Source organism: Pteronotus mesoamericanus, unplaced genomic scaffold, assembly GCF_021234165.1.
Source record: "Pteronotus mesoamericanus isolate MK-2021 breed Mesoamerican mustached bat unplaced genomic scaffold, CSHL_Meso_final contig_101, whole genome shotgun sequence".
Lineage (NCBI taxonomy): Eukaryota > Metazoa > Chordata > Mammalia > Chiroptera > Mormoopidae > Pteronotus > Pteronotus mesoamericanus.
This window is the reverse complement of record NW_026555001.1, coordinates 8369686-8391628: the sequence shown is the minus strand read 5'-3', so window position 1 is coordinate 8391628 and position 21943 is coordinate 8369686. Positions and strand designations below refer to the sequence as shown.

General features: G+C 35.2%; 1 protein-coding gene across 1 annotated transcript in view; it reads right to left on the bottom strand.

Moving 5' to 3' along the window:
* HEATR5B (HEAT repeat containing 5B) overlaps nucleotides 1-21943 on the bottom strand; it is a 70699-nt gene that overhangs the window by 13041 nt on the left and 35715 nt on the right. Inside the window, exons 20-28 of the mRNA XM_054567798.1 lie at nucleotides 17909-18098; nucleotides 16133-16302; nucleotides 13239-13383; nucleotides 11615-11854; nucleotides 10636-10887; nucleotides 8358-8539; nucleotides 6723-6791; nucleotides 2422-2601; nucleotides 495-732 (exon numbers count right to left, since the gene is read on the bottom strand). Coding sequence (XP_054423773.1) covers nucleotides 495-732; nucleotides 2422-2601; nucleotides 6723-6791; nucleotides 8358-8539; nucleotides 10636-10887; nucleotides 11615-11854; nucleotides 13239-13383; nucleotides 16133-16302; nucleotides 17909-18098 — 1666 coding nt within the window. The remainder of the gene's footprint in view (nucleotides 1-494; nucleotides 733-2421; nucleotides 2602-6722; nucleotides 6792-8357; nucleotides 8540-10635; nucleotides 10888-11614; nucleotides 11855-13238; nucleotides 13384-16132; nucleotides 16303-17908; nucleotides 18099-21943) is intronic.

The following is a 21943-nucleotide window of genomic DNA, read 5'->3' as shown; positions in this document are numbered from 1 at the left end:
GCCACAGGCTTCATCTTCATTGTTGCCAGAGACTCATACAACCCTTATCATACCTCCTCTTTCTGACACAGCCTGGGAACTCTGCTGCTTCTCTTTCTAACTTTTCTTCTGCCATTTTTCCCTGCCTCCTGTTTTCACTACCAAACTGACGACTTCCTCACCTGTCCTTGCACACATACATTGACCAGCGCAGCAATATACTTCATCATGCTTATGCATAATGACTTGTTATGTATAGTTATTTAGGACACCTTGGCTCAAAGCTAGCACTATAACAGTGAGAACATTTTTGCTTTGGGTAACAAATAAATTTAATGCTGTACTTGAATTCACAAATTCAAAATGGAGAAATATGCGCTAAGGGAGAGAGTGCCAAGTTGAAGTCCACAGAAATTTAAGATGTTATTACTGTTGTTTTTAGCCTCCATAAATTCCATTTTGTTTAATTACTCCCTGAAACTCCATAAAAGCAAAACTCTGAATGCAGTACTTACCATCTGGGGGAAGCTGACTAGCAAATTCGGCTGGTAAAGTCAAAAGTGCATAGTCTTTTAATGCTGCTAACCACAGGCGGCTGAGTGTTGGCAGTTCAGGCTGTACAAGTGTTATTAAACTATCTGGCGGTAGTTCATCTATGGTGCCAAAATCATCATCATCATCGTCCGTATTTTTAATTGCTCCTTTTGGTTTAGACTCTGCTTCCTTTTTAATATTCATAGCAACCACATATACCTAGTAAGATATTCAGGAGAAACATGGCATAATTTTTATAAACAGCATATTCTAAGTTGTTATGATTATTCAGTTGAGTCATCAAAAAGCAATTGAATATAAATACTAAGAATATACAACCTCATGATTTCCTGATAACCTCAAAAGAATAATTCTACCTGCTTTGGAGGTAATCTGTTTCATTGCTCTGACTTCTGACTAGTATTCCACTCACAACATATCGCTTGAGTGGGATTCTCTCAATTTTTTCTGGCTTCTCTTATTCTACTTTACAAAGTTCCCTTTTATGTATGTTTTTCTTTTCTTTTTTTCCATAGGGTATAATTTCCTGTTTACTGCTTCCACTTTCATATTCTTATTAGATACAATCCAGCCTTCAAAGAAAAGGGTGAAGAAGTCAGAGATGGATTTCCATAAATATCATTCTAACCCCCTTCTTATATAGTCCTTATGTGATATTTAACAACCTAGGCTCTACAACAGATAGCCTAAACAGATAGAGAAAAAGTAAGAAAGAAAACTGCTCTAGGTAAAAATCTTAACAGAACCGTTTTCCCCTACACAGTGTTATTTGTGTTGTACCCAATGAGGAAGTCCATGTACGTGTATATACACTGTAAGCTTTTTGGTTGCAGGGTCTTATCTCTATTCCTACAATAGCAGACAACTATGGAGTACTCATGCTAAGTTCTAGACAATTTACAGGTTACAGGAAACAGTGAATCTTCATTTCTGAGAAAAAGCATTCTTTAACACTGGATGGTCTACTGATGGACACTTGGGCTGCTTCTAAATCTTGGCTATTGTAAATAATGCTGCAGTAACATAGGGGTGCTCATATTCTTTCTAATTAGTGTTTGGGGTTTCTTCGGACAAATTGTGTTTTTATTTTCTTCATTTTACTTATGTCTCTAATTTTTGTATTTTTCTTGTGTAATATCTCGTAAGAAAAATAAACCAAAAAATGTGTTCCTATTCACTTCATACCATTTCTGACAAAGTCATGTGTTCCCAGAGGTAACCAGCTATTAAAAAATAAAACACAAAAATCCCATGCACCCTGAAGCCTTGGTTTCAATGAGTGATGACAAGTCTCCTGAAATTTAATCAAACAAAAGACTCTTGGCCTAAATTATTTTCTATTATTTATATTTGTATGTTTTCCCTGTCTAATTTCCCTACAGTAAGTAAGGAGAGCCCTTCCTCAATATAGAATTTAAAAGAAAAACTCATTAAAAAATATAATTTTCAAAGATTTAATAAGAGTTTTTTTTGAGATACAAAAGTTTATGTATTTCAGTGAGAAAGAACAAATATATTTGAATCTAAAGGTCAGTTTGTTTTTAAAGATTTCATTTGTTTTTTATTTATTATTTATTTTAGAGACTTGATCAAGGAGGAAGAAAGAAAAGCAGAGAAATACTGATTTGAGAAACATGCACTGGTTGCCTCTTGTATGCACCCCCAACTGGGGACTGAACCTGCAACCCAGGCATGTGCCCTGACCGGGAATTGAACCAGTAACCTTTTGCTTTTTGGTATGATGCTCAACCAACTTAGTCATACCTGTCAGGGCTAAAGGTCAGTTTTAAAAAATAGAAATCAGATAAAAAATTTTAAACCTATAAGAATAGAGACACATTTTCTCACGCATAGAGAAACAGTTCAAAAACAATAGGCCATGGTTACCTCTGCCCAAGCTTTGAGAACAGCCAGTTTTTCCATGGTTGCAGCACTCTCTCGGTACAGCTGGCTGGAAGATCCTTTTCCAGCCTGAACTTTGTCCAGAGAAGAAACAAGAAGATTGTGTACTCGACGAAGATCATTGAGATCACTGACAACTCCACTTCCAATCCATGTACTACATACCTAGCCAAAGAAAATTTTTTGAAGTTTGGTGTTAAAAAAATAACCTTTAACATATAAGAGAATATAGTAAATAGAATTCTTTTCCTTGAGGGAAGAAACACAAAACAAATAAAACAAACAAACAAACAAACACAAAGCTATGATTTAATATTAGTTTTAATAACAAAACAGCAAGTATGGAATTTATTGTACACTTAATGTACAAAACAAAATAATATTTACTTATCATGTTCCCATTGTCTAACTGAGCAAAAATTTTATCAGAAAAAATTTTCTTCCACCTATATCAGGTCAGTTATGACTAATTCTTCAACAACATTTCTGCTTACTACAACCTAAGGATTATTCTGGGTGCTATAGAAAAGACTTAAAAAAAAAGGAAAAGGAAAAATATTAGTTCCTGTCCTCAAAAAAGAAAACAGACTGAATGACCATGAGAACTTTTAAGACTATAATAGTACACTTAAAAACAGGAGAGAGAGATTAATTCTTGCAGGAAAAATGGGAATGTTTACATTTCAGGAAGGATAAATATAGGGGAGTTACATGGAGGAAGAGATGAGAGTAGGAATGTTTACTCAGGTCAGATTATGGTACAATTCAAATTCCCTTAGGAGTGAATTCAGACTTGCTTGGTAGGCAATTATGAGTTTCCAAGGCTTCTGAGCAGGGAGATATTATTAGAATTGTGCTCCAGGAGAAAGACTGCTCCAATACTTATGCATAGGAAGAAATGTGTATAGACAGCAAGCAATGTGTTCAGTTATGTGACTCTTACAAAACTATGGAACAGAGATGACAGGGATCAAACTGGGAATGGAACGAAAAAGGAGAGGCATCAGGGAGAGACTTGGAAACAGAAATCACAGAGTCTGAAAATCAATTAAATATTTTTAGTGGGTGGGGCACAGGGACATGCAAAAAGCATGAGGAATCAAAGACTGCCAAATTTTGATTACCAAAGCGGCTAACTTGGATGAATGGAAGAAAAGTGACACCACTGCCTAAGAGAAATAACAAGAAAATAGAAGAGTCTGGTGGAGATGAGAAGTTAGAGAGCATGATTTTGGTTGTCGACATTTTAAAAAAGATTTTATTTATTTATTTTTAGAGAGAGGAGAAGGATGAAAGAAAAAGAGGGAAAGAAATACCGATGTGCAAGAGAAACATCAATTGGTTGATTGGCTTTCACATGCCCCCAACCGGGGACCAGCCCACAACTCGGCATGTGCCCTGACGGGGAATAAAATGGCAACCTTTCGTTTTGCAGGATGACACTCAACCCACAAGACATGCCAATCAGGGCTGGTTGTGAAAATTTAGCATGTTGAGTTCAGAGTACCAGTCAGAGACTCGGGAAAAGATATTCAGCAGGCAGCTGGAAACTTCAGTCTGGTTTTCAGGAGCAAGGTCAAAGGTGACTATGTAGACCCAGAAATGCTCCACACAAAGGTGATAATTAAAGCAATGTTACTAGGTGAATTTATTCATGAATTGATGCATTTTTTAAAAAGTCTCAAGGACAGAACATAGGGAAAATAGTTACACTTAAGGGACAAATTGAATAAGAATAAACAATGAAAGAAATGGAAAGGCCAGAAACACAAAAGGAAAACCAGCAATGTCGTGATAACTGGAGCCAAGAGAAGAATGCCAAGAAGGAAGGGGTGGTCTGAGAGTGCCAGCCTTACTCAACAATTACAAGTCCTCACTTTCTTATCAGAAATCCTTGAGCCAAGACATGCTTCACAATTCACAACAATTTGGTAAAAGGTCATAAGGGACATGAACCTCATTAAGAAAGACACCAACCAAGATATGTGGCAGCACCTCATAACTGACACATGAATATTTCTTGAGTGAAAGGTACTATGAATCACACTAAAAGAGATTAATCAATATTCTAATCTCACTAAACTTCATGTCAGAGCCAAATGAGTAGAGTCAGCTCAGGTTTTACTATCAAACAAATTATGAAAAAGCTTTTGGCTTTCAGAGCATTTGGATATTAAATCCTGGTTAATGGATTGTGTTCCTATATTTAAAACATTTTAAAAGTTCAGAATAAATATTTATGTAACTATTTTATTCTCTTACAATCTTATTCTCAGTGAATTCAAAACTAAATTGAATAAAAATTAATAAGGGTATTTTAAAATTGATTATCAATTATGAACACACTGATAGAAAAATAAAATGCCTGTCAAAACAATGTTGAAAATACAACATTTAAAGTGAAAAAGAGTAAATATAACTATAAAAATAAAGAGTTGATACTCCTAAGAAAATGAAACATATTGGAGAGATTTGATAATATTTCTGTGAAATGTGGTAAAAATATAACTGTTTTTTGGGGAAAATTGTAAAGATTACGGTTTTGGCACTAAGTTGACTTTGCAAAGACCCACGTACTTTTTCTACTTTACAGAACATGAGGTTAGAAATTTCAGCTACTGCAATAGGGTTTGGTTTACATAGAGAGAGAAAGCCAATCAGCAAAATCATATTCAGAGAAAAGATCTTGGTCTTACATCAAAAGAGTGGTAAATGAATGTACATTTATAAGTTTTAAGCTAAAATCAGTATCTAAAGTATGTAATGTGTTTATGATTTCCACCCTGCTTTAAATAATGTTTTGATTAACCCAGTGATTACTGTCCCCAAATGTGTTACAGTTGAAGGTCTTCCTACAATATCTAAAAACTACCCTAGGATAGTTTTTAGATATTGTAGGAAATACTGCTCCAACTTTTTCAAAACCTGGTTTTCTTCCAGAAACAAAAGGATGGGAGGTCAAAAATTTATGCCTGCCACTAGAAAAGAAGAAACTGCTTATCAAAAAAAGCAGCTAGGTCCACATAAGAAATAAGATGTTTAAGGTAAATTCGGTAACAGGAAATCTTCATACTACTCATTCACAAGATAAAATTTTAATAGCTTTTGCTTTTCTAATGATCAGGAGCTTTGTAAGAGGTTTTCTTTGCCTAAATACCCTGCTCTGAAACATTACCATGATGCACTTATTTATACATGCTGACTTCTGAGGTTTGCTGGTATTCCAAAGCAAATGACCTACTCTCACTCCAAAGTCTGTAGCATGACCCACAGACCTCTTCCTTAAACCAGGCTCCCTCTGTCTCTGGTCTGCGATTGGTGGGAGGAGTTCGTTTCTCTTAAGGCCACCAGAAAGATAGCTGGCTTCAGAAAAATAACTCTTAACCATGGAAGGAAGAAGCAAATCCATTCACCCACAGACAGAACAAAGTCAGAAATTTCAAATCATCATTGCCAACAGCAAAACATTCTCTCTATAGAGGCCACACGTAGCTTGGTTGTGGATTCAAAGCAACAATGATAGACCACAGCTCTGCACTCCAGAAAATACGGAAGGAGAGAGTTACTTCTCTTCCATCCTTAGGTAAGCAAATGAAGACTCTGCCTTTCTGAAAGATTAGAGCTTAATGCATGAATCGTTTTTCAAGATGAGGCATAGAAAAGAGGAACTTACTAAAGGTGTAGGAACACTTGCTTTTGTGACTCTCTTCAGAAACAATAATGTAAGATTAATCCCTGAGATTAATTTTGCAATGTAATATCCATACTGTGAAGTTTTTTTTGGATAATTTAATATCCAGAAAATAGAATTTCCACAGCCTGTCAACAAAAAAAATCTTCTGTAACCTAATTATCATTACTATACATTCTTTAATTATTCTAAATTGTGAGACCTTTTATTTTAGTTCCTTTTATGATTGTCATATTTCTGTTCACTTCTGGGTTATATAAGAGCTTATGTATCCCAAAGTCATGTCCTCAGCGATGACAAAAAAAGGGAATGTGATTAACAGTTTCTATTTCATCATTTGATACAGAATAAAAAAGAAGGCTTTCGCTGTTATATTACAAGATAAAAATAAATGTTATGACAAAAAAGGGAATGTGATTAACAGTTTCTATTTCATTGTTTGATACAGGATAAAAAAGAAAACTGTCACTGTTATATTATGAAAATAAAAATAAATGTTACTTAATTTTTCTATGTTCTTTCTTGGAAGTGAAATTCTAAGGTATCTATGAATTTACAGATGATAACAACAGAATACCCCTATTTTTCTTCTTACCTGGCAGGCTTTTGCTATTATGTCTGATGGAGTATCTTGTGAAAAGGCTGGTCTGAGAGCAGCTCCCACCTAGAAAAATAAATGCAAGCATTTTGTTTTTAAAAATAAGTTTTAAACATAAAGCCTCTTTTGTCTTTGAAGAGGAAAATACACAAAACACACCTTTGTTCCTTTCCTTTTTAGTATGTGGCTCCTATCTTTCTTTCCAGTGACAATAAACTCAACCACGCCATTTTTCTTTTGCTTTCCAGGAGGTTACCATTATCAAATCCATATGAACACTATACCAAATAGGCAATGAATTTTGTTTCTTTTTCCTTTGTTTTTGTTAAATTGTAAACAGGATTTTCTGACAAAGTTACATGTTCCCAGAGATAAAAAGCTGCTATCCTTTTTTACCCTGTGTTTTCCTAAACATACTTCAACAATATTTACCTCATAGGGGAACCTTACATAACTGGATCAATTCTGTTAAACAACTTAGTGCTAAAAGTTTACAGTCACTAAAAAACCTTAGAGATCATTTCACCTCAAAAAGAGATGTTTTCAAAGTAGACTGTTCAAGAAATATTATTTTATGTACTGTTGTTATAGTAATAAGTGAAGGAATTTGAGCTTCGGTTTTAATAAGCCAACATCAGTTACAGATTCTTAGATATATTAAATATGTAAGAGCTAAATGAGGAATTAGATGGAGTCAACTCCTAATTTGAGATTTCTTACTTTTCACTTTTTTGTACTATTCTTGCAACTTTTCTGTTTGAAATTATTTCCAAATTAAAAAGTTTTTAAAAAAGAAAAGACCTTCATTCTAATAGGTTGGGTATTTGGGAGTAAACAACTGTACATAGGTTTTCAGTGGCCAGTTGGGCTAGAAACTAACTTCCTCACGTGTACTAATGATGGGAAAACAATGGATTATATATTATCCACACCTTATTTTGTTTAGGTTTGAGCACAGCTTGTACATAAGGTGTGGTATATTCAGAACCAAGATTTTGGTATAATCACAGTAAAAAAATGTTTATTCTTTTGTTGCTAACATAAGTTTTCCCCTTTACATAACCCACCATTATTAGGATTACATCTATTAAGCCTCATTTGAAGAACATAAATAAAGGAATAAACCTCAGGAGAAATTAAGTGTCTGTTTAGAATGAAATAAAACATGTTTTGAAAAAAATTCTTTTGGTAATATTTTATCTGCTGTTATTAAAAGATCATTTCTTTCAGCATACAGGGCACAATTGCTATTTGTTTTTAAAAAGGCTTATAAAGTCTTGATACATAAAAACAATGGCAACAAATCCAAAGCACTCTTTGAACGTTCTTTTTATCTTTTAAGTGGCATGGCTGAATGTGTAAAACACAAGACAGGAAAGCCAGGCTGGAATTTCTATTCTAGTTTTATCACTAACATGCTATCATGACTTAAAAATAGTGACAAGTTTTAGACTATTGTTTCTGCAACTGTGGGTTGATTCAAACTGTGTAACAAACAATGGCAGTAGATGTATCCCTTCCACATGAATAAAGAGGTTGCAGTTGCAAATATATTTCTCCAGGGGATCTTCGCTCCTTTAACAGTCACCCAAAAGATCAATATTAAGTTTTTAAAAAAACAGAATATCTTACATTAGCTTGATACTGCTCTAGGATCACATGGCCTGGAAATTCTGGCTCAGGCACAGATGCAAACTTCTTGATAATATCTTCAAGTGCTTGGAGCCCAGCCATCCGCAGCTGGTTGCTGTGATCAGTTGCAGCCATGAATGCCATGCGAATCAGGTCAGAAAGATGAAGCACTAAGAGGTCATCTAAAAATAAAAATAGGAGGCAAAAGGAAACTTTTCCAAAAAGAAGTGTAATAACATAAAAATATGAATAACAAAGATATACTTACAAGAAACTTCCACATCATAATTTCTCAAGAACTTTGGTAAACTAATTACCATAACTTTCCTCCAAAGGAGTCAGTAATTCTTTAAGAACAAGGATTGGCAAACGTTTTCTGTAAAGAACCAGACACTGTATTTGCCATGTATAATGCGCTCCAATGTATAAAGTGGGCACCCATGTTTTTGGCCCAAACCTTCAGAAAAAAAAATCTTTCATTTTAATTTTTTAATTCAATTATTGACTTATTTATATTTAGATACTTGTTTTTTGTATTATAAAGGAATTTTAGCATTTATTTTTGAACATATTATGGTACAAGAAGTTTTATGTAACAAATAATTACAAAACACAAGAACAGATACAGGGTATTTCAGGTACTACCCATGTATAATGCGCACTCTTCCCCCCCTCAAAAATTTGGGCACAAAGTGTACATTATACATGGCAAAATACAGTAGTAAATATTTTCGCATGGCCAGCCATATAATTTCTATAGCAACTACTAAACTCTGTTGTGTTATGAAAGTGGCACAGTATGTATTCAGGTGGATATATGGTACTTCAACAAATAAAGCAGTGTTTATGAAATATCATGCTTTGCTGGTACCCTACATTTAGATTCACATTTCATACATGGTGTTCCATGTTTTACTTTTTGTTTGTTTTTTAATTCATTTGTGAGCTCTGCTTCTTCTTAAAGACAATAAAGTAAACTGAAAGGCATTTTTAATATATAGACTTCAATATTGTTAATACATACAGTTTGTCTCCAGATATTTAAAAAATGACAGGGTAATGAAGAAAACAAAATATGAGATACAGAACATGCACAGCTCTCAGCTTTGTCTGGGTCTCTGCATTGTAAAATGAAGATGTTGGACCTCATAATCTCTTTGTAAATTCCTCATTAATAACTGACCCAGGGGATATGTGGTACAAAAAGCTTACAAAACATTAAAAACAGTGTGGAGTTTCAGTAACACACAATTTTCACCTTCTCAAAAATACCTAATAGCATTTCTCAAATCTGAGAGTTAGAAATCTGCAAGTTTGAAATATGCCAAGGCATTCATAAATTCTGATATTCTCCATGCTGCGGAATGCAAAACTTACATTACACACCTTCAAGTTTTGTTATTTCTGTAAAATAGAGTGCTAACCTGACAGTTTTAATATTGAGCTGTTAAAACTAGGACAATGCACTAAGGAAACATAAGCTACTGCCATCATTATCCTTAGGACAAATGAGATAGGTAGGTATATAGATAGACAGGAAGGAAGGGAGGGAGGGAGGGAGGAAAGGTAAAAGTCTGCAGGGGTGTCCAATCTGTGGCCTGAAGGTCTCATGAGGCCCAGGATGGCTATAAATGTGGCCCAACACAATATCGTAAATTTACTTAAAACACTCCTTAGTTTTATCACTAAGTTTTATACTAAGTTTTATTACTTAGATATGTACATTTACTATATAGTGATCACAAACTTAGGACCTGCTTGACGATTTTAGAAGATTATCGAAAGGGCTGCTGCATAACTAGGGTTATTACATGAGGACTTTTTTTCTTGTATGTGGTGGTGAGTATCACAAAAATTATGTATGGACCTTTTTTTTTTTGCTCATCAGTTCTCATTAGTATTGTGTATTTAATGTGTGGCCCGAGACAATTCTTCTTCTTCCAGTGTGGCCCAGAGACGCCAAAAGCCTGGACACCCCTGGTCTAAAGCATGTTAGGCCCTGGCTGGATAGCTTAGTTGGTTAGAGTGTCATCCCAATATGCCAAGGTTGCGCATTTGCTCCCTGGTCAGGGCACATAAAGATGCAACCAATGAATGCGTAAATAAGCAGAACAACAAACTGATGTGTCTCCTCCCCACCCCGCAAGCGCCCCCCTCTAGAAATCAATAAAAACATTTTTTTGACAAAAGAAAGAAAAGAAAGCATGTTATATAGCAGTAAAATATTGTAAACCTATGAAAATACTTTGGGGAAAAGAAGTACTGATTTTAAATTTACTTGTGGGGTTTCGTAGTTTAGCAGAACGTGCCATGGCAAGATCAAAGTGAGCCTGGTCTGCATTCTCACACAAATTGATGATTCGACACAGGCAGTCAGCAGCAAATACCCGAGTGGCCCACCGAGGTGCCACAAAAGGCTTTGATTTATCTTCTTCGCCTAGTGTGGTAAACATGGTATCATCATCCATCTCGTCTTTCTTTTCAGATTCTTCATCTTTTCCACTACCTAACGGAGTTGCCGTGCTCATATCTGTAACAAAAATAAAATCATATTATAACAACCTCACGTATAGCAAAAATAATGCTTTAGAAATAACATAAATGTTAAAAAATTTCTAATAAAAAACAGTAGAATTGGCAAGCTTTCCTTTTTAGACAATTAATTAAAAAAAAAACAAGGAAAGGGTAACAAAAATATCTTACATATTTCATTAGTTTAACATACTGTGCTATCTACAGAGCAACGTGGGATATTTTTTTTATTGGACTTTTTTTTCATTGCTTTTGGAGAGAGAGGAAGGGGGCAGAGGGGGAAGGAGGGAGAGAAAGAGAGAAGGAGAGAGAGAAACATCAAAGTGGGAAACACTGATTGGTTGCCTCCATATGCACCCCGTCCAGGGATCGAACCCACAACTTAGGTAAGTACCCTGACTGGGATCAAATCCACAACCTTTAGATTCACAGGTCAATGCACCAAACAGCCAAGACACACTGACCAGGGCAGAGTAACCTGGGATTTTTATATAGGAAAATTTCATTTGAACTTAGTCATTTTCCAAAAATAAAGAAAGTTCACTAGTTTATAATATACTCATCAACATTTTTTACAGATATTTAGATTAAAAATTTTAAGTATTTTTAAGTGTAACCTCAGATTTATATATCTATATATGTATATATGTGGATATATAGGTACATGAGAGGAATCAAATAATTTTCATTATTTTGAGAACATATTTTCTATATTAAATACATACCACTAGAAGCTGCCAGGACATCTTTACAAAGCATTAGCCAATGGGAAAGTTTTTCTACAGCCAGTGATGAAAGCATATGTCCCAAAGTATCATGAATATCAGAACACAATTTTCTGTCTGTCTCCCGGTCTAGCATTCCAAAAAGAAGTCCCTCAAGACCCGTCTCTGTTATATTAACACCTTGGTGCCGGCAATGGATGTCACTTTGAGAACTAACTCCAGGTGCAAAAGGACTGACATCTGAAAAGCAATTATTATATATGAATTTGTGTAAGATTTTGTTGAATATTGTAGGTAACAATGATGCTAAGAACTAACGCTTACGTGTAAATTCACAACAGTAACAAAACCAGTTAGCTATATTTATCTGTGGTCTCCACTTTACATATCTTCAGGATTAGAATTTAATCTGACAATTAATGGTAAAATCCTGATAATTAAGACTGATATTCTGAGGTATTTTAATCAAATCTCCACTGAATGCTCAATAAAAACATTTGATTCTAACAAAAAAAGGAAAGAGACATTTTCTAAATTGATTTAATTTAATGGGCCAAAAAACATTTCGCTGTATTTGTTGGAAGAACAAACTGAAACTTATTCAGTCTCATACTTCAGATTTTTTTCTAAAAATCTATAAAGCCAGAACACAATCTATAAATAAATTATATCCGAAAAGTTCATTTAAAATTTTGAAAAATCCTTTCTAAGAAACATACAATCAAAAAATAATACAGTTATGAAATATTAGTAAAGTCCTTGCTGTATCTGAAAATCTTTTCATTCTCAGAAACAGCAGAAGTAATAAAACTGGCAGCCCTAAGAATGAATACAGAATGTTTGTTAAGAGAACTCTCATTATATTATGCTAAAATCGAACTTACTTTGGTATCTTTTTTCTTGTATTAGAAAGTCGTTTTTTTCTTTTAAATTTATTATTGACATTATTACAGACATCCCCATTTCTCTGCCCTTTGCCTGCCTCCACCCATCACTCACCCCTCCCCCTTCCCTCTGGCTCTATAGGTTATGTATATATGTTTTGGGGCAAATCCTTTCTCCTTCTTTCATCCAGTCCCCACCCCCCCAGCCAAAAGCTGTCAATTTTTTTCTCTCTCAATAGGCGAAATATCTGTCAATTAAGCTCTGAAAAAGTTCCCAAACCACCTATCCCTAGAGAGTGAAAGACCAGCTATGAATTCAAGCTACACTAAAAGCCCTCAAAAAGCAGAAAGACCTGAAGCAGCAAAGATCTACCTTTTCCTACCAAAATATCTACCAGTATTTCATAGATTAGTGATTTTTCTTTTCAGAAGTCTATTAGTGATACCAAGCGATATCCCCAGAGTTTGTCATCCATTATATAGCTTCACCATTCTCAGGGAATGGCAGAGTACTCAGATACTAAATGGTATTTTTGAGCTTTACAATTTTTTAAAAGCTAAAAGTGTAAATTTACAAAAAAACCTGAAATGTTTAAGGTGATAATGGTTTTATTTTAAAGAATAAGAAAACTGAGCATATTTTAACACACAAAACAATGTTATTATTCTGAATAAGTAATGCTCATTTGAAATGTTAAAGTATTTAAATGAAGAGAATATTGGCTTATAAAATCACTTACTAGCACCGCTGCTCTCTTTGTCCCCTGAATTTTTTGCCAGGCTCATGGCGTATTCACATACTTCTGCGGCTTCTCTTTGCGCAAGTTGCCGGAGACATGCCACAGCCGCTCGTCGAAGTAACAAATGGGAACTACATAAGTGAACCTGGAAACCATAACAGTTTTAGACATTTTTTTTTTTAAAAAGCTGTAATCGCACTTGCATCGTGAAGATATATAAACACCTGACTTGTGAAGAGGCTCTTCACTTAACAGCCTCACTTGTTTGAAAAATATAGTCAAATAATGGCCTTTTATAAAATTAATAATACCAACAGAACATATAAATAATATTTTAGTAGTCAAAATAACTGTCCCAAGACCTGGGCACTAAATATCATTCAATATGCTTAATAAGATTCCAGAAGGATCTTTTCCATATCTTATTTCACACATGGCCCTACTATGTCATCTAAACTTTAATCCTTGAGGTTCTACTAAGGATATCAGTTTGGGGACATCATCTTGTATCTACAAGATTTGTGTAACACAAAGGAAACTCATTGCATTCCCTGTGGTTTACTGGTAACTGCCACAGAGATAAAGATGGTAATGTCATTACTTTCCCAGCTCTTCTTAAATGTGTTCTATCTCAGAAGGTCAACCTCAATAGTATCTTTAATGAGGAAAAAAAGGAAAAAGGAAGCAGATAACTTGCAGAGTGTGTGTCTGCATCTTCATCACGTCAGTTGCCTATCTAAGCTTGTATCTGCTAACAAGTCCACCTTGCTCAAGAGGTGCCATCTGTGGCCTCAGAACCTGGGCATTAGACCATGGCTTTTGCCCAGATGTTACATGTCACGGTGCAGAGTTCAATCTAGTGTATATTCTTAGTTGACTATTTCCCTGTGGATGTTCTTTGTAAACTTGTCATGTGCATCTGGCTTCTGCCCCGTGGCACACAAACTCCTGGATAGTGGGGGACTAAATCAGTTCCCCGTGGTCTGTGGTGAAACAGGAGCAGGTTCCGTTGAATAAAGCCAAACATACAACATGAGGTCTAATGTCATGGCCTTTCAGCTCCTTCACCACAGCCTGGATGACCTTCTCTTCCCTTTCCTCAGCAATATCTCCCCAGGGTTTCATCTATAGTGTCTTTTCTTCTCCCTATATATCAGCTTCCTCCTGTCTTTACCTTTCTCCCTTATCCAAATCAGAATTCATAATCCATCATTTCAGCACCATCTTGTTAACTTCCTCCCTCCCTCATCCTGCTGTCACTTAATTGAATCTGCTCGGCCAAAGCCCAGCTGTGAATGAATCAAGGTATGTGGCTACTCAATGCCTGCACCCAACTTGTTCACAGGCGCTGGAGGAAAGGCTCACCGTGTGGTGAGCTGGTACCATCATGAGTCGCACAAAGGAGCCAAAGAGGGCCACTGACCTCTAGTGAACCCTCAGTACTACCACAGGAGCCTGTATTTCTCCATATCCTCCAACTCCCACATCCTAATTTCAAACTTCTCACCCTCCTCTTTGCTCTCTCATTCATGGAACTTCATCTCCCCTTTTACTTGATTAAGAAAGTAAAAATCATAAGATAGCTCCCTCAACATGCAGCCACCAAATCTACAAATCCGCCTATACCTATACTCATCCTCTCTTTCTTTCTCTGTGTTGCACGGGAAGAGATATCCCCTGGAAACTCTATCCCATTAGAAACCTTGGATGATTATTCCCTCTCTGCCCTATACCTTTAACTCTCCAACCCTCCTGGCTTCATCTCATCAGCATTTAAGTATGCTCTCTTTTTGCTACTGAAGGAGAAAGAGTCTCTCTTGACCCCATCACCCCCTGTCCTCTGCCCTCTCCTTTACAGTCAAACTTCTGGCAAGAAGTTTCTGTTTACATTCCATCTGTAATCCAATGTATTTGGGCTTCTATTTGTACCACTCTACCAGATGACTGAACAGTTCCTTAAATGCACCACTCTCCTTCCTTCTCAGGGCCGTTCATATATTTTCCCTCTGCCTAAAAATAAATGCTATCTAATCCAATATTATACTCTTTCCCAAACTAACTCCTGCTTATTCAAAGATCACACTTTAAATATCATTTTTTCAGGGGAACCTTTTCTGCATGCCTGAATTACAATAGGCTCCCTGTTAAATGCTCTCCTGTAGCCTTTTCTAGCACTTATCTTATTTGTAAATGATCAGTGTTGATCATGTTCCCTTGAAACTATAAACTTCATTATGACAGAGGCTTCCTCTTATCTCAGTCACAAATCTATCCCCCAATACTTAGCATGGTGCCCGGCATGAAGGCTCTCGCCAAATATTTGTTGAATGAATAAATTAATGACTGTAAGGGTAGCAACAGAGTCTCAGAAGTTATCAATTACACTTTGGGAAATAGCCCTGACCAGTGTGGCTCAGCTGACTGGGCATCATACTGCAAAGTGAAAGGTTGTCAATTTGATTCCTGGTCAGGGCACATGCCTGGGTTATGGATTCCGTCTCCAGACGGGGCATGTACAGAAAGTAACCAGTCGATGTTTCTTTCCCACATTGATGTTTTTCTCCCTCTTTTTCTCCCTCCTTTCCCCTCTCTCTAAAAATAAATAATAAAAACTTAAAAAAAAACTTTAGGAAAAAAATTTCTGAGTGGGTCAGACTAAAAACATGATGCATTCATTCCTACCCAAGAAATAAATAGTTCATCAAAAATACTTCTTAAGATGTGAAAAAGAAAATCACTAAATAAAATAAATCATCATAAAATAACTACTGAAGCTAAAACCCTAGATTTCATCAACCAGGAAACATTTTTTTTTTTTGGTCCAGTGTGATCTTTTGGGAAACCAATCTGGAGCTCTCTAAATAAATCAATACATGAAAGAGCTTTATACTTACACAAAGGCTAGGAACAAGACTAGACAGATTGACATGTCGTGGTGCAAACATGTGAAGCTGCTGAAGGCAAGATATGGCAGCTGCCTGAACGAGAGAATCTGAATGGTCCTGGGTAATTGCACAACCCACTAAACAAGAAGAACGAATTGTGGAAGTTGTCGCTCCATTTCCTAGTAGTAAAAGAAAAGAAAATGTACAATACAACTATTTTATTATTATCAAAAAAAATATTTCTAGAAAACAATTATTTTCTAAATAATCTTCTTTCCAATTACTATTGAGATTGTTTCAAAAACAAAAAGTCTGCAAAGTCCATGGAAATGATTTCAAAACACAATGACATGAAGAGGACAATAATGCACTTCTTTTATATTTAGCTAGATTCGCATTTATTTCCTAAAAAAATTATAGTCTTTTAAACCCATCAATTTTATTTGACAGGGCTAAAAGATTCCTCATCTCTGGTTCTCTGTTCACTCATAATCATCCCTATTATATAACTTGAAGTCCCATTTTTCCAAATAAGATTAATAGCAATATTCACAGAGATAGGAAAAATAATTTGAGGTTACATACTGTCTACATAAAAATGTCTTAATGGCAAAATATAAGTGATTTCAAATTTTTAGCAATGTAAAATAATTTTATACACACAGAAAGACTACAGGAAATCACAGAATCACAGAAGTCACATTCTAATTTGAAATATGCATTGCCTCATCATCATCACATCAGAAAGCATTTGGTAAACACATATACTTAATCAAAGGCACATATTTATTCTCTCCATATCCTTCTGATATTTACTGAAGAAAGAACTATCAACTTTTTCAAAGAGAACACAGAGTCCAAAAACGAGGCATATAAATCACGTATTTTTTTCAATTCCTAGCATTTTTCCTTAAGATCTTTTGTTTCCACTGCTTCCTTTTTAATAATATCTGTCCGTGATGGTTAAGAATGCAAGCAGAGGATATTGATCTGGGCTTCATTTCTGATTCCAACCACTCACTGGCATATGTATCCATACTTAAAAAAATTTTGACCACTCACAGCCTCAGTGTTTCATCTGTAAAAAGGAGAGGTATTTCTATCTCAGGACTGTTGATGGAATTAAATGACATGATGTTTATAAAAAGCTTGACCCGTTGAAAGCATTTAATAAATACTGAAATAAACTCTGAAAGTAGCTTATATATTCAGGATAAATTCACAGTAATTTGCTGACTTGAGTGTTTAATTTAACCATTAGTGAAATTATTTCAGTGTAACTGAGTGGTAAGAACGTGGACCTTAGAATCTGCTTCTCATTAGTTCAGTAACTTTAGACAAGTTACTTATCTCCCCTGAACTTATTTCCTTAGGGAAAAATTAGATGATATTATCTACCTTATGGCAGTGGTTTTTTAAACAATGCTCTTGATCCCTAGAGTTCAAAAAAATAGTGAAGCAAAAGTTCATGAATACAAGTGAATTGCTCTCCAGGCCAAAGGAATTCTACTCTTTATCTTCATGGGGCTCCAATTAAAATTTCATTTAGAAATGTTTTCTGTTCAAAACTTCTAAAAGCACTGCAAACCATAGGTTTGTTGTAGGGATTAAATACAATAACACATGTAAAAGCAGAATTCCATGTCTCCCGCAAATTGCAAATATTTAGTACATAGTAATGATTATTATTATTACAAAATTTCTTTAAGCAACATGATGATGACATTCAGGAAGTTGAAAGATAATAATTATCTTTCTAGTTCCTCTAATTTAAGATGAACTTACCTTGTAGTTCAGGGCCAACAGTAGTGATTATAGCACCCAAGCATCTACCCAAACACTGATGAACTTCTGTATGTGAGGGTGGAACTGTCAGCAGCAAGGTAAGAACTAGAGATAATGTTGGTTCCACATATCGACGATACATTGGGCCACTAGAATCCACTATCAAAGCTAGTGAATGAAGAGACCAAGTCTGGAATGAAACACAATTTTATTTTAGTTGTAAGAAATAAGTATATGAAATTAATTTTTAAGTTAAATTTTAGTAAATACCATTATCTTACTTTTTAATCCATGATCTAGAAATACTTAAAAACACATTCCTTAAGAAATAAGAGATGGCACATAAGCCACCAATCACCAATAACCAAAGCAACTGATATACAAATGCTATATTTAAAGTTTCTCTGCAGCATGGCTTTCAGTGGTAGAAATAAAATTTCAATGATGAACTAATTTTCTCTTACTATAATATATGCAGGATCCAGCAAAAATAGTGTGCCCATTATTTATTAAAATATCATAAGCATGTAATTCTGTAACATAACAATATCACATTCAAACATATTATGTCACATTTTAGGTGAAATTTTCAAATTAAAACTATAAATTATTACACCCCCATATTATTATCCTATCAACCACACTCAAGCAGGCCTTATTTCTGTAAGACCCTGTATAACCCAGGTAAACATATAAGCACCCAACACAGGAGCACCTAAATATGTAAGGAAAATTCGGAGGACTTCAAGAAAGATATCGACAGCAACACACTCATTGTAGGGGATTTTAACACCTTATTGTCAACAATGGATAGATCTTCCAAGCAAAGAATCAGCAGGTATAATGTGGCATTGAACAACACTCTAGGTATAGTGGACTTAATTGATATATACAGAACCTTTCATCCCAAAGATGCAAAACATACATTCTTTTCTAATGCCTATGGAATATTCTCAAAGATACACCGCATGCTAGGACACAAAACAAGCCTCAACAAATTCAAGAAAATTGAAATCATATGAAGCATCTTCTTGGATCACAATGGCTTAAAACTAGAAACCAATCTCAAGGGAAAAACTCAAAAACACTCAAATATATTGAGATTGAATGACATGCTATTAAATAGTGAATAGGTTAACAATGAGATAAAGGAAGAAATCAAAAAGTTTCTGGAAACAAAATGAAAATGAATACACAACAGCCCAAAACCTATGAGATACAGCAAAGGCAGTCCTGAGAGGGAAGTTCATAGTAATGCAGGCCTACATTAAAAAAATTAAAAAATCTCAAACAGACAACCTAACCCTACATCTACAAGAAGTAGAGAACAACAACAAAGCTGTGAGTAAAGGAAGAAAATAATCAGATCAGAGCAGAATGAAACGACATAGAGACTAAAAAAACAATTCAAAGGATCAATAAATCCAGGAGGTTGTTCTTTGAAAAACTAAAAAAAAATTGACAAGCCTTTAACCAGATTCAGTACAAAAAAAAAGAGATAGGACCCAAATAAATAAAATCAGAAATGAAAGAGAGGTTACAACCAATACCACAAAGGACTGTAGGAAATTACTATTAACAAATACATGCCAAGAAATTTGACAAATTGCGTGAAATGGGTAAATTTCTAGAAAGATACATACCTTCCAAAATTGATTCAAGAAGAAGCAGAAAGCCTGAATAGGCCAATAACAACTAGTAAAATTGAAGCAGTAATCAAAAAACTCCTGGCACACAAAAGCCATGGACTGGATGGCTTCATAGGCAAATTTACTAAACACGTAGAGAGAACTAACTCCTATCCTTCTCAAAGTATTCCAAAAAATTCGAGAAGAGGGAAAACTCTCAAACTCTATTTATGAGGCCAATATTGTCCTTATTGCAAAACCAGGTAAAGATACAACAAAGAAGGAAAACTACAGGCCAATATATCTGACAAACATAGATAATAAAATCCTCAATAAAATATCAGCAAACCAGATCCAGCAATACATTAAAAAGATCATGCACCATGATCAAGTGGGATTCATCCCAGGGATGCAAGAACAGTATAATATTCACAAATCAATAAATGCAATACACCACATAAACAAAACAGAAGACAAAAATCACATGATTATATCAATAGATGCAGAAAAAGCATTTGATAAAGTTCAGCACCCATTTATGATAAAAACACTCAGCAAAGTGGGAACAGAGGGAGCACATCTCAACATAACAAACGCTGTATACCAGAAACCTACAGCCAACATCATACTCAATGGGCAAAAACTAAAAGCTTTCTCCCTAAAATCAGGAACAAGACAAGGGTATCTGCTTCCACTACTTTTATTCGGCATAGTATTGGAAGTCGTAGCCACAGCAATCAAACAAGAAAAAGAAATAAAAGGGATCCAAATTGGAAAGGAGGAAGTAAAACTGTCATTATCTGCAGGTGACATGATAGTGTACATAGAAAACCCTATAGTCTCTACCAAAAAACTATTCAACCTACTAAATGTATTTGGCAAAACAGTGGGATACAAAGTCAATATTCAGAAATTGAAGGCATTTTGTACATCAACAATGAAGTTTCAGAAACAGAAACTAGGAAAAAAATCCCATTTACTATACCAACAAGAAAAATAAAGTACGTAGAAATAAATTTAACCAAGGAGGTAAAAGACCTGTACTCAGAAGTCTACAGAACACTGAGGAAGGAATTAATAAGGAAGACACAAATAAATGGAAGCATATACCATGTTCATGGATTGGGATAATTAACATCATCAAAATGTCCATACTACCCTACAGCAATCTACAGATTCAATGCAATCCCTATTAAAATACCAATGGTATATTTCATAGATCTAGAACAAATATTTCAAAAATATATATGGAACTGAAAACGACCTCCAATAGCTTCAGCAATCTTGAGACAGAACAAAGTAGGAGGGATCACAGTACCTGATATCAAATTATATTGCAAAGCCACTGTAATCAAAACAGTCTGGTACTGGCATAAGAACAGAAACATGGATCAATGGAACAGAATAGAGAACCCAGAAATAAACCCATGTCTCTACAGCCAACTAATATTCAACAAAGGGGGCAGGAGCATAAAATGGAGTAAAAATAGCCTCTTCAATAAATGCTGTTGGAAGATCTGGACAGATAAATGCAAAAAAAAGTGGGGGGGGGACTAGACCACCAACTTACACCATACACAAAATAAATTCAAGATGGATAAAAGGCTTAAATATATGTTATGACACCATAAAAGTCCTAGAAGAAAACACAGGCAGAAAAATTCCAGATATCCCATGCAGCAATATTTTCATTGATGTATCTCCTAAGGCAGGGGAAATAAAGGAAAAAAATAAACAAATGGGACTACATCAAATTAAAAACCTTCTGCAAAGCTAAAGGAAACATCATCAAAATGAAAAGGGATCCAACCATATAGGAAGACAGATTTGCCAATGATACCTCGGACAAGGGTTTGATCTCCAAAATATATAAAGAACCCATATGACTCAATACCAGGAGGACAAACAATCCAATTAAAAAATGGGCAAAGGATCTGAAGAGACACTTCTCCAAGGAGGACATACAGAGGGCCCACAGACATATGAACAGATGCTCAACATCACTAGTCATCAGAGAGATGCAAATTAAAACCACAATGTGATACCACCTCACACTGGTCAAAATGTCCATCATAAAAAATCAACAAACAAGAAGTGCTGGCAAGGTTGTGGAGAAAAGGGAACCCAAGTGCACTACTGGTGGAATGAAGACTGATACAGCCACTGTGGAAAACAGTATGGAATTTCCTCAAAAAACTAAAAATGTCACTCTCTTTTGATCCAGCAATTCCACTGCTGTGATTATAGAAGAATCCTGAAACACCAGTTCAGAAGAACCTATGCACCTCTATGTTCATAGCAGCGTTATTTACAATAACCAAGTGCTGGAAGCAGCCTATGTGCCCATCAGTAAATGAGTGGATCAAAAAACTGTGGTACATTTACACAATGGAATACTACACAGCAA